Raw genomic sequence first — 12906 nt, forward strand, 5'->3', positions numbered from 1 at the left:
CTACTTAGCCACGTGCTCTTGTTTAGGAAGCCAAATTGGCCAATATTTGCAAGCTGCTCATAGTGAAAAGAAGCCAAGCTTCTTTCTTTAATAGCTTTGGCTAATTGCAAAGACTCTGTGTGGTATAATTTGGCTTTGCTGTGGCTAGTGGGGATTTTGTAAGGGCCGGTTGTTTTCTGACCCTATAACCATATGCGGCAAATATTTTTTAGTGGATGTATGATTTGCCCTGTTGTTCTGTGATTAGCATCAAGCTGATCAGTCTGCATGCTTGCACTGTGCCTGATTCGTAGGTTTCTAGAGGGTCTGGAATCATGTGACAGGGAGGGATATTCTGGAGAGAGGCAAATAATGCAAGGCCAGCAGAGATATATGGATAAACTACACAGAACCCAGAAGCTCATTTCCCAAAATGGTTCAGCCTTTTGCAGAAGCTTGGCTATTTGTACTATCCCTATACATATCTCTTAAAATGAAACGGGGAGCCGGAGAACAATGTATACCACCTTGAGATCCTTGGAAGATAAAGGTGTTCTATAAATGAAATAAATAAAAATGATTTGAATTATTAAGGTTATATTTGTAAAAGCTGCTTCTGAGTGGAAGAGTGATTTTTTATTTATTTTAAAAAATCAGTTTATATCCTGCCCTTCCTCCTCTTGAAGAAATCCACGGAGGCAAACACATAATCAGTAAACAACTCTTCAGCAATTTTCTGTAGGAAAATTAGGAGAATGTTAGTACTTTTCATCTAGAGAGAGAAGAGGCCTTAAAAATGGATGCAAGTTGCAGTATGAAGGGGGCCCTTCAATCATTTGGGGGGGGTTAATGCAAAGGCCTGGCTTTGATCTGCTGATGGAATTTAGTGGGCCTCATGGGGGACACCTACCCTCCAGTGCCACTGTCCTTTTATGGCCCCCAAATTCCGCCTGAGCACAGGGCTTCCAAATATTTAACCTGCATTAACCTAGCCTTTGGGGTTTCGTGTGCTAATTAGAGCCATGTCTAAAGGCTAGCATTTTCCAAAATGGTGTTAAGATTTAATTTTCTCAACTCCTTGTTCTATGTTTAATAATTAAAGCCTCTGAAGCCATTAACCCTCTTGTTTGTGCCTCGGAGGCTGTCGAGAGCATGGCAATGGCTTTTTGGTTTGTAGCGCACACGTTTGTAGGAAGCAAACTTAATAAGCCAGGTTAAAAATCACTTCTGGCTGCTGTCTTTGGAAGAGGAGGAGGAGAAGGAAGAGTGATAGATTTGTGGGAGGGAAAAGAAGTGCTTCAGAGAAAGTGTGGATGAAGAGAGTAGCCCAAAGGCTCCTGCCCACCCCCATCTCTTGGTCTTTCTCTCTTTGCTGCAAATCAACATCATATACTTTCATTTGTAGTAAGTCAAAAGTTGTTTTCTTTTTTCTTTTTGGCACACACAACCAGCCAACCCAGTTCCCTTGGAAAGGAGGAAACCACTCACCAAACATTTAGATCTCCTTCGCAAACAAGAGATCTGTGTTTGAAAATATTTTTGGAATGGTTACTGAGCAAGAATTTACTGCCACTTACTTCACTTTCAGCAGGGACTTCCTGGAGAGTGCATTAAGAAATGGAACAACCTGAATTTTCATGTGTGGTGCATAAAAAGCACATGAGGCGACGTAGGGGGGGAAAACAGACTTAGGGGTTGGAGAGGGAGGGGAAGTCACATTGCACGAGTGGAAGTTCTTGCTTGAACAGGATGACTCCCTTGGATCCAACCCTTTCTCAGCCTAATCAGCCTCACAGGTCTGTTTTTAGAATGAAGCGAGGCCTCATAATGTAACCCTGTATTAAGCTCCTTTACTGTGTGATATAAACATAGTAAAGAAATAAATACTATTTAATTTAGCATAGCCCCATGAAATTCTGCTGTCCTGTATTGAGAGTGACAGCAGGGGAGAGGGAGACGGTTCTCAGCCCTGGTTCCTTGACACGAAAGGTTGCAAGGCTTTGAGCCACTGATGAGCAGCTGCCCAATTAGAATGTGCCCTGTTGAAAACTGAGTCCTGGCTATTCTTTTGACAGAAGGGACACCTGTCCAAAGGCAAATATTCTAAACAACAACCACAAGCAACACGTCGGCTAATACTATACTGACAATATTTTTATAATATCACACTGTTTCAAAATTCATGAACAGATGACATATAATATGTGCATGGAGTCACAAATTAATATGAATCGAATAAATGTTCCATAAACAGAAATGGTAGGAGTGGTAAGTCACTTTCAATGAGCACTAAAATGGTCACTAAAATTTGCGACTCCATGCACATATTATATGTCTTCTGTTTATGAATTTTGAAACAGTATAAAAATATTGTTGTTTAGAGTGTCTTGTTTTGCAACACAGGGGATTTTCAAAGGCAAATGTTAGCATTGGCCATTCCTCTGTGCAAGTGCTGCCGTGTCCCGAGTCATTCTGTATCCCACAAGGCAACATGACTAATCTCTTCTTTCACTCTTCCTTCCTCTTTGAGATGACATGTTTGTCCTTCCATTCCCGGATGACATGGATAACGACATTGGGATTCTAATGACTGGGAATCTCCACTCGTCTCCCAACTCCTCTCCGGTCCCTTCCCCTGGCTCTCCTTCTGGGATTGGAATCGGACCATCCTTCCAGCATAGCCGGGTAAGTTCCTTTCGATTTCCACACTATACTCGCTCAGTAGGTAGTGTTCCAAATCCATTATGCGTTTGGGCTCTTGTCTCCCCTCCCTTTCAGTTCAGTCACAAAGTGCTTACTTTAGAGCAGGGGTGGGGAACTTCCTGGGGTCCACATGCAAGGGGAGTGACCCTTACCCTTGTCCAGTAAGGCTACATTCCAGCCATGCTTCTGCACTCATTCACCTGCCTGTCCCAACAGTCTATCCAGCCTCCACCCATACAAGCAAGAGACATCATTGCCATTCAAGGATACATCCCAGCCAGGCAAAAGCACTCAAGGGGGAGCATGAAGCACAGTCCGTGATGGGTGTGGCCTCAGTAGAGTCCTGAGGGTCAGATAAAGAGGCCTCGGAGACCACATTCAGAAGTTCCTTGGGGTCCTGCTTTAGAGTAGCTAGGATTTCTCTGGGGGACAATGTTGTGCCACGTTGCAAGAAGCAAGCATGACAATTGAATACAGTTGGTTCTTTTTGCAAACCGTGCTGAGGTGCCCTTGGCTTCGAGGAATCACATTTAAGGATTCAGTTTTGGAAACGGGCTAGATTAAAGTTTCCACAGAAGGGTTTCTGCAAGAAGAGAGGCTTTCCCCCCACCCCACCCCCTCCTTTCCTGCTAGCGATAAAACCACCCATTGGAACGCACACTCTCCAGGTGCTGGGATTTTTATGCAGATTTTGTTTTCTTAGCCCAGGGTGCTTGTAGTTCAGCAGTAAGTTCTCCTTAAAGTGGCTTTTAAGAAGCTGGCTCCAGCATCAAAGCTTATTTAAAATGTAAATTAATTTTGTTAATTTCAGAAAGGAAGGTTCTAACTCTGGAAAGCTTAGCGTATAGTTGAAGTGTTTAGCACAGTTCCTCCCACTTGCAGCCTCTGTGGCACGAGGCACTTCACGGGGGTTATTATGTATGCCTATCATCCTTTGCTTGGAATGCTCCTGCAACCTGCAGGCTGTGCATTTTTAAGGAGATGGTGGTGGCAGCGGCGGCAGGACTTGTAAAGTGTTTTCTTTTCAAAAGAGAACATTTTCCTTCATCTTCGCTCTCAATAAATGAAGGATAATGGGGACAATAAAGTCAATAGAAAGGTTCTGATGCTGCTTTCCTGATTAATAGCACATCTGTGAGTTTCGCAGCTCCACTAAGGCAAACATATGTTTTCTTCTTCTTCTCACTCAAAGTGAAATGGCTTTGTTTTTGCATCCCGGGGGTTACGCATTTACTCCAGTGGCAGGTGCGGAAGTGGTGAGATCTCCAGTGGCCCCTAAAGGCAGCTACTGTGTGGATTTCCTTTGGTGTGGCAGATGCAAATTTTCCAGAATCCTGTTGTTTACTAAGTGTGGCACTGAATGATAGAAATTGGCTGCTGGCCTAGTTTTTATATTGTATTCGTGTGCCCCCCCCCCACTGACATTTTCAAGTTCCTGCTCTCTGGGTTAACCTAAATATATTGCAACATGCACACCTTTCCATAGGGTACTTTTTTGGTTCTTAAAAGCAGAGATGCCTCTGTTACCTAACTATCGGGACTCTTCCCAACCCACACCCTTCACATCCTCCTTGGGTATTTTTGTCTGGCTTGAACTTTGATAATGCCTCTTGCTTCCCTGGATAGAGGATAGAAAGGGATGCCCAAGTGCTTGTAAAACTAGCCTATGGTACAAAGGTCAAATTGCATCCATTGCTCCACTCACTTTCCCCTCTGCCCTGACTAGCTCTGGCATGCGGCCCCCGGAAAGTTCCCCAGAAGAGAAGGTGGCCCTCTGTATGAAAGAGGGTCCTCACTCCTGCTTGAAAATGTAGCCTTGCTATCCATTCTGTACCTCACCACCTCTGAACCCTTGCAACCTTCCCATTCTGCACCCAGCCCCTGCAGTCTTCAAGCAAACTTGTTGTTCAGTAATTTCTACCAAGTCGTAGCCATTTTTGCAGATTGTTCGCAACACGGCGTGACAATCCTGCACAGCCTCAGATTTCTCCCATAATGAGATGGGCGATCAGGGAGTTTGGTAACCCAGCGAGGCCCCTTGTAGGCGAATGCCTTTTGGAGCAACTAGCTTAACCATTAACACGAGCCTGGTAATTGAGGTGTAATTTTTGCTCGTAGAAAAGCAGCAGCGTGTGATCATTTCCCCCCCAGGTCAAGGGAGGGCACCCTTTCGTCCGTGGACCTTGTAATTAATTGCTGCGGTTTGCAAGCGAGTCCTGCTTCCATGTCCTGCTGTTGAATTTTCAGCCAGGGGAACTCTGAGGCATTCTGGGTGGACAAACTGGTCACTTTGAGGGCCAGCTTGATGAATAAAGTAATTTCAACTTTAGCAGGGACCTGTTAAGTGGGTCCTTTTGAGGATGTTGTGGTGGTCAAGCTGTCTCTCAAATCACCTGCAGTTACTGTAAAAATGTACCACAACTTTATTGTTTTCTGGAGGAGGGATGGGGTGCATATTTGTATTTTATAACTGAAAACATTATAAAACATTACAAATTTAAAATCTTGAATAGTTCCACGGAGTTTGGAGCCCAACCTGTGATATGTCTGCAAATGTAAATTTTAAAAAAATATAGCAGGCACATCCAATTTCCAAGAGACTGCGATCTACTTCCACTATAAAAAAAACAAACCATGGGCAATGATCTATCCATTGGATTGACCACAGTTGTTAAGCTTTGGGGGGGGGGGAGCTTCATCAAAGTTGTTAAGCTTTTTGGGGAGAGGTTCAGCCAAAGTTGTTGACATCCTTGCCATTTAGCATCTAGCACAGCACCTTACAATTGCTACAACTGGCAGAAGAATCATCAAGTGTTCTGCCAAGACCCTCAGCAATTTCAGGTGGTCTCTGGGAAAAAAGTTTGAGAATGACTGCACTATACCATTGAAATGTAAGCTAAGGCAATCATGCACCACGCCACAGTTTGATCTAAGTGCCTTTAATTACCAGAATCAATGCACAAATTCTGCCATCAATATGCTGTGTGATATGCAGTACATATAGCAGCATATTCCACATGATACTGGAAGTAACCCATATGAACAGTGTGACTTGTAGACCAGTTTTGCATTGAACGTTGATTGATTTGATGGAAGTTGTTAGCTCCTGCATCCGTCCATATTTAAACCCAACTGATCCACACAAATGTTGATCGGAAATTGTCATGCTCAGAGAGCAAAGAGAAGCCCGGTGGAATACAAATGTATGTTGAAACAAGACATAACATTTGTGTGGTATTCTAGGGTTTGGCAAATTGCCTTCCCTGAAAAGATCTCATAAACTAAAAGTATCTGAATGGGCAGAACTCAAATTACTGTTAATTGGCTGTACGGCATGATTTTGTTTCTTATACAAATATTGGGGCATGTGGTCTATCTCTCTCTCTCTCTCTCTCTCTCTCTCTCTCTCTCTCTCTCTCTCACACACACACACACACACACACACACACAATCTTTATTCTCAGTAGTGATGGAACTCACAGGTGGAAAATAATTTTATTTATACATATCCTTGTTATTTATTAGTCAATACTTTATTATTATACTTTACTATTGGACCTGCACTGCATCTTTGTACTTTTGTCCTTCCAGCCTGCGCCACCTTATCATTTACATTTTTGATTCTTTGTTTTTCTCTCTGTTTCTTATGCTTGCCCTTCTTAACAGGATCAGTAAAATATTAAATGAGACAAGGTACAGCATTTGCATGATTTGAGGGGAGGACAAGGCTGGCAGTCAAATTTGCCACCTCCCTTTAATAAGCCTCCTGTACCAACTGAAGCTGAGTACCCCATTGTCTTCTCCATGCGCCATTCATGCCTAATTTTGCATTTCCTCCCCCTATCCCCCCTTCTCGTTTCTCCAGAGCCAAGGAGAACGTCTCCTCTCCCGGGAGGCACCCGAAGAACTGAAGCAGCAGCCTCTTGCTCTGGGGTACTTCGTCTCTACTGCCAAAGCTGAGAACCTCCCTCAGTGGTTCTGGTCATCCTGTCCACAGGCCCAGAATCAGTGTCCCCTCTTTTTGAAGGTTTGTTGGACATTTTTTTTTGAAAAGAATGCCATTGCTTCTGGTGGCATCTGTAACCTGAGTAGAGCTCTTTTACTCTTGGTCATAGATAAGTTCTTAGACCCACCTTTGTAAGCGTCTTGTATGTGCCCTTTGCTGTAGAGAAATGCACTCAGGGGAATGTTGTGTTGCTGTCTTTGGCACGACAACATCCATCTTATCTTAGCCAGAACTTCTTGCTCTTTTGTAAGAATGTACCTCAAGCAGACAGAAGAAGGGCAGGGAATTGTAACTGGGTTGCATGCTCCACTTCAGATCCCTTGCTCAATCCCTAGCATCCCCACTTAGTGGCACTGAGACGGGAGCCTCGTTCTGAGACTTAGTCCAAGTTTCATGGCTAAGCATGGATTCAAATGCCTGTCTTCCTAGTTGAAGCCCTCTAGGAGGGCCAGAAACCCCGTTTTAATTGTCACAAGCCCTCTTCCCATCTCTCCTACCCCAATGCCCACAATGCCCACCCCGGACCAGATTCATGAATTCTGTTCATAATTCAAGTTGGTGGTATTGTTAAAACTGGGACCAAAGCTGTCAAGGGTTCCTCTTGCCTACCTGTGAGGTGCTTGGCCAGGGTGGGGTGGGAGGACACTTACCTAGATCAGCTGCAAACTAAGCACCTCACTGAAATGCATGTGGACTTGCCGAACATGGTGATAGCAGCAGTTCCTGCTTTTGTCAGCAAAATCTGATTCTGATGTGATGTGGTTGGGCAGCGAGGGCCAAAATTGCTTTGTTAGGGGTCCCCCAGGGCACCTTCCTCACATTCACCCCCCCCCTTTCATATTTGCAGAATTTCCATAGCTCCACCCTCCCCGTAAGCGGCAAGAACCAGTCTTGATCTCTGGCTGAAGGAACTCTTTGGCCAGCTTTCCCCCCACCAAGTTGAAGGAGATGTCTTTGGCCAGTATTTGTCATGGGAATCTTTTGGGCACGTTTTGAGAAGGTTGTGGTTCAAGGGGATGGAGGAGAGAGCAGAACCGCTCTGCAGATTACAACCCCGCTAGCCCAAGCCCTTTGGTCACATTAGAGTAGCTGCTCCCTCGTTGTCAGGTGGTGGTTATGAACCTGGAAGGAAACTGCAGGAGCCCTGTGTGGTGACACCTGTCTTTTCCCCAAAACAGGCATCGTTGCATCACCACATCTCTGTCGCTCACACGGATGAACTCCTCCCTGCACGGAACTCCCAGAGGGTTCCCCACCCCTTGGACTCTAAAACCACGTCTGATGTTCTGAGGTAACTGAGTTTTGTGTCTTTTCAAGCCCAGGAAATAAGTTCTAGCCTTTGACCAGCCCTTTGATCTTTGCTCATCTGCTTTGAAAGATGTCTGTTGGCTCGTTCTGCAGACCTTTATGGGAGGGGCATGTGCAAACGGCCCTCCTTTCCGTTGGCCTATCGTTGCAGGACAATGATGGCTGGTGCCCGACGGGACTAGTGGGATGGAAAGCAGGGAGAGCAACAGTGGGCAGATCCGATGAAAAGCAGAGCTGATTCTGCCCCATCCTCATCCCTGCTGCATCCTACAAGGGCCTCGCTAAGGCGCTGCAACCTGTCAGGCCCACCTCTAGACTGGCTGTAAGGAAGTAGGCAGATAGTTGGAGAGCTAGCAAAGGGCAGATTGAGGGGCAACACCCCATTCGCCAGCCAGGCTCCACTGTTGCAGGAATTTCCAGCCTAGCTGCCAGGAAGGTTGGGCCAGAGAGTGGTGAGGAATCGTCACTAGCATTTGACAACATCCTTGATAGGAAAAGCTTGAAACTTTGAAGATTTTAGAGCAGGCATAGGCAAACTCGGCCCTCCAGATGTTTTGGGACTACAACTCCCACCATCCCTGGCACCTTTGCAACACAGCTCTTGTCAAATGCAGAAGACATACTTACCCTCCTGCGATGTATACTTTTTTCAGTTCAATTCTCAAACCTTTATTGGCATTTATACAAGATTCCAATAAGGTTCAGTACAATAAAACCACTCAGCAAAATCTGCATCTAACACTTAAGTTAATGTTGTATAACATTCACAAATCCTCATTGCATGTTGCAGAAACCTGGCTACTATCTCCATCTTAAATAATAATAATAATAATAATAATAATAATAATAATAATAATATTGCATTATACCCCGTCCATCTGACTGTGTTGCCCCAGCCACTCTGAGGGGCTTCCAACATATATAAAAACATAATCAAACATCACACATTAAAAAGCTTCCCTGTATAGGGCTGCCTTCAGATGTCTTCTAAAAGTCAGACCGTTGTTCATTTCCTTGACATTTGATGGGAGGGTGTTCCACAGGGTGGGTGCCACTACCGAGAAGGCCCTCTGCCTGCAGCACCTTATTTCTGTGTATTAAAGAGTTTTTAATACTGTGTTTTGATTGTCATAACCTGCCCTGGGACCTGCTGGTGAAGGGCTGGTAATTGATATATCAGTAAATTATTATTATACCCCACCCATCTGGCTGGGTTTCCCCAGCTACTCTGGGCGGCTCCCAACAGAATATTAGAAACACAACAAAACACCAAACATTAAAAACTTCTCTAAACTATCTAAAAGTCTGATAGTTGTTTATTTCCTTGACACCTGATGGGAGGGTGTTCCACAGGAAGGGCGCCACTACCGAGCAGGCCCTAAAGTAGAAGCCTTGGGAAGTGGAAGGTTGTGAGACAGAAGGAGCCCCTTGTCCTGACCCACCATCCCCTTTCTTTCCCTTCTCCTCTCCTGCAGGTTTGTGCTGGAGCAGTACAATGCACTGTCGTGGCTCACTTGCAACCCCGCAACTCAGGACCGCAGCTCCTGCCTTCCTGTCCACTTTGTGGTGCTCACACAGCTATACAATGCCATCATGAACATCCTCTAATCACCCGGAAGCGCCTGGATGACCTTCCCCTTCAACCTGAGAAAGACGGGCCGTGGCTCGCGAGGGTCGGAGGAGCCCTTCTCCTCGTCGGACCCCAGCCTCTGGGGCCCAAGCAGCGCCATGTTTCTTCCAGGAATAATAACAGGAGGCTTCTCCAGTGTTTGTGGAGTGTGCCTGGTGGGCCACATCAGGTCTTCTGCCAAGCATACCAGACAGTGAGATGTACCGCAACATCAAGGGCAGTGTTAACGCAGTGGCGGGACGTTAATGGAACAACGGACCACAGAAGACAGTGTCCTTCCGTTTTGTTATTTCTTTTTTTGTTATTTTCTGTTTTGTTGCGCACGGACAAGTGCCCTCCTTCCGAGCGAAATGTTGTCGTGACCAGTTTGGGTGGCCCAAAACTCTTTTAACATTGTTCCTTGAAAAACCGCCGGATGAACGTGGCTGCAATGAAGAACCAGTTCTTGTAGTCTTTTCAAAAGAAAAATAGTGGGATTTCTGTGTACCTGCAATTCCTGTCTGAGTGGATTGGGTTGAATGCATGCATTTGTTACCTGTCCATGTAGATGCGAACGGTCTTGGAGATGCTCTCTTTGAGTTTTGTTTGTTTTTTAATTTATTAATGGGGGCTGTTAAATTATAGAGGACCAGGTACAGTAGTTGATCCAGCTATGCTCTGCCAAGAAGTATTTATCGACATACCTCGCATTCTTCTGACTGAGAAATGGGGTAAAAACCATGGAGGAAATTAAAAAAAAAAAACAAGTTAGGAAGAGCATTCGAGGAAGAACTTTAGTAGGAGTCACTATTTTTATTATTATTATTATTATTACTATCTTTGGTGGACTTTTTTTGGTTAAGGAACTCTAGCGAGGTTTAAATAAAGTCACATGAACAATAACGCAATGCAGGACAACAGACCAGTGGGAGGCAATAAAACACTTTAGCGTCGAGGCAAATTGAAGGGAGAAATACTGATTAAGAGAGGAGTCTGATGGATGTGGAAATTATTCCCGAAGCTCAAGTCACCTGTAAACTGGGAGAGACTCATCTGTCATATATTCGTGTGTGTTATGTATGTATGTGTGATATATATATGTGCATACACACACACACACACACATACATAGATTGTTTACACTCTTATCAGTTTTGAATCTGGTGTATTTGTCTATAGGAAGAAAAATATTATTTCAAAGAAATAATTTTTAAAAGTTGTATCATTAAATTAGTACTTGAAAATGAAAGACCACTGAGGTGGAAAAAAAATGAATCGGTTTAGTTAAAATGTTTGCCATTTTTTTAAAAAAAAGTTTAAAGCAAATCATATTATTTTTATGACTCCTTAATTCTAGAATTTGAGAAGTCTATGCTGTTTAAAGATCCCATTTCTAATGTTTCTCTTTGCACTGTGGGCAGGCCTGGGCTGCCGTAAAGAAGAGGAATCAAGTATTGTGGGGACGTGGTCCAGGTTGCTGACCATCGTCCTTAAAGAGAATACCATTTTTGAAGTTCTTCCAAAAGTCCGTCTTGTTCTGGTTAAAAAAAAAGAAGAAAATAATAATAATAATAATTAATTAAAATTTCTATGACTTTAAAGAATATTTTTCTTGAAATGATGGTGTAAGGTTTAAAAACAAAATTTATTATTAAAAATAATAATAATAATAATCCCATGCTTGATGGGTGAAGGGATCGGTCAGAGGAAGACCCTGTAAATGGATCGCTTTTATTCTCTGCTCTAGGGGCAGGGCAGGGCAGGGGGGACCTTTGCAATGTACAGGAGGGGGAAAATCAGATATATCAAAACCATTTGTATCTAATGTATACAGTGTAAAATTGATTTTAAAAAAATATTGCATTACTATTTTTTCTTAATCAGAAAGGAAAATTCTCAAGGCCTTTTGAAGAGCATTAAAAGATGAAGATTGTAAACTTGTATACAAAAAAAAAAAAACTTGGTGAGGAAAACTATGTAAAGTTATCTTTTACCATTTTGGGGATTCTTTGTTCCCAAAATAACCCTGAACTTTGAATTAGAGATGGATTTACTTTTACCTTTTTTCTTTTTAATGGGCTGTTTTTACCGAGGGGGTTCTTTCCTTCCCCAGAGATCCAGTTTTATTGCAAAAATTAAAATGCCTCCCCCACCCCACAAATAAGGGGATGGAGGGGTAGCGAGAAGTAGTTTTCATCCGGTGGTGTTTTTATTTAATTTTTTTAAGTTAATAGAAGCTGGTAACATATTTATACATTTTTGTGCAAAATAAATGAATGGCAATAGATTTTAAAAAGAAAAAAAAATCTTATGTACTTCAGTGTGAAAATCTGTATAATACTTCCCTTTAAAATATGCATTATTTTACTTGTGAGTTTTTTACTGAATTAATCTGAAATGTACAAGCCCTGGATTTCCTACAGAGTGAAGAAGTTATTTTATTTTTTTTAATTTCTAATTTTGGAAATCATGCAGAAATTGGAATTATAACAGTTCTAGCGAAGTGGGGTGGGGTGGGGTGGGTGGAGGCAAGCAAGGGGTGTGCAGGGGTGTCCAGCATGCTTGTATGTATATTTCAGAACCTTTTTTAAATGTAAAAGCTGTACATTTCTTGGGGCGGGGGGGAGGAGGGGAGTTCTGAGCTTTTTTCCCCCCTTGAGCATTTTTGCAGTGAGCCTCTTTTATATATAGCCAACAATTTGAAACAAAAACAAAACAAAACGAGAAAAAAAAAAGAACTACGTGAAGTTCATTTTAAATCTTACAGTATATCGCTGGTACAATACACTAAAAAAAAGAGACTTTGATAAAAAGAAGAAACAATAATAATAAAGACCTCCATTTTAAATGTCATTCATATATACCTTGTGGATGAGAGCTATATACTTTTACACACTTTTTTAGATGAATAAATTATTGAATTACTGAAACTCGTGTGGGTTTTGCCGCTCTATTTACGTGCTGGTGACTCAACAAGCTGCTCGCTGGCCCATCTTGAGTTAACTGTGCTCTTTTGGGGAGGGGGGGAAGGGCAAGGCGATAGGATAGCTAAGTCAGTAGAGCACAAGACTCTTAATCTCAGTGCTGTGGGTTCGAGCCCCACGTTGGGCAAAAGATCGCTGCATCGCAGCGGGTTCGATTAGATGCATAGCTGTCAACTTACAGATTTGAAAATAAGGGACCAGCAGCCTCGAAAATAAGGGATCAGCAGCCAAAATAAGGGATTTTAGTCAACCAGCAGCCAAACGAAGCCTCAAGTGGTGGTTCCCATAGCGCAGCAACCTGGCAAAGGGTTGCCAGC

At 43.2% G+C, this 12906-nt stretch overlaps 2 protein-coding genes across 2 annotated transcripts in view; both read left to right on the forward strand.

Moving 5' to 3' along the window:
• SPRING1 (SREBF pathway regulator in golgi 1) overlaps nt 1–8553 on the forward strand; it is a 268478-nt gene extending 259925 nt beyond the window's left edge. Inside the window, exon 6 of the transcript XR_014163717.1 lies at nt 8510–8553. The gene's annotated coding sequence lies outside the window, so the exon portion shown is untranslated. The remainder of the gene's footprint in view (nt 1–8509) is intronic.
• The window catches only part of MED13L (mediator complex subunit 13L), a 164112-nt gene extending 151577 nt beyond the window's left edge, over nt 1–12535 (forward strand). The window contains exons 28-31 of the mRNA XM_081892192.1: nt 2510–2664; nt 6548–6709; nt 7867–7979; nt 9472–12535. Coding sequence (XP_081748318.1) covers nt 2510–2664; nt 6548–6709; nt 7867–7979; nt 9472–9604 — 563 coding nt within the window. The 3' untranslated portion in view covers nt 9605–12535. The remainder of the gene's footprint in view (nt 1–2509; nt 2665–6547; nt 6710–7866; nt 7980–9471) is intronic.
• The last annotated feature ends 371 nt before the right edge of the window (nt 12536–12906 follow it).

Source organism: Podarcis melisellensis (genome assembly GCF_964234715.1).
Source record: "Podarcis melisellensis genome assembly, chromosome: 16".
NCBI classification, from domain to species: Eukaryota; Metazoa; Chordata; class Lepidosauria; order Squamata; family Lacertidae; genus Podarcis; species Podarcis melisellensis.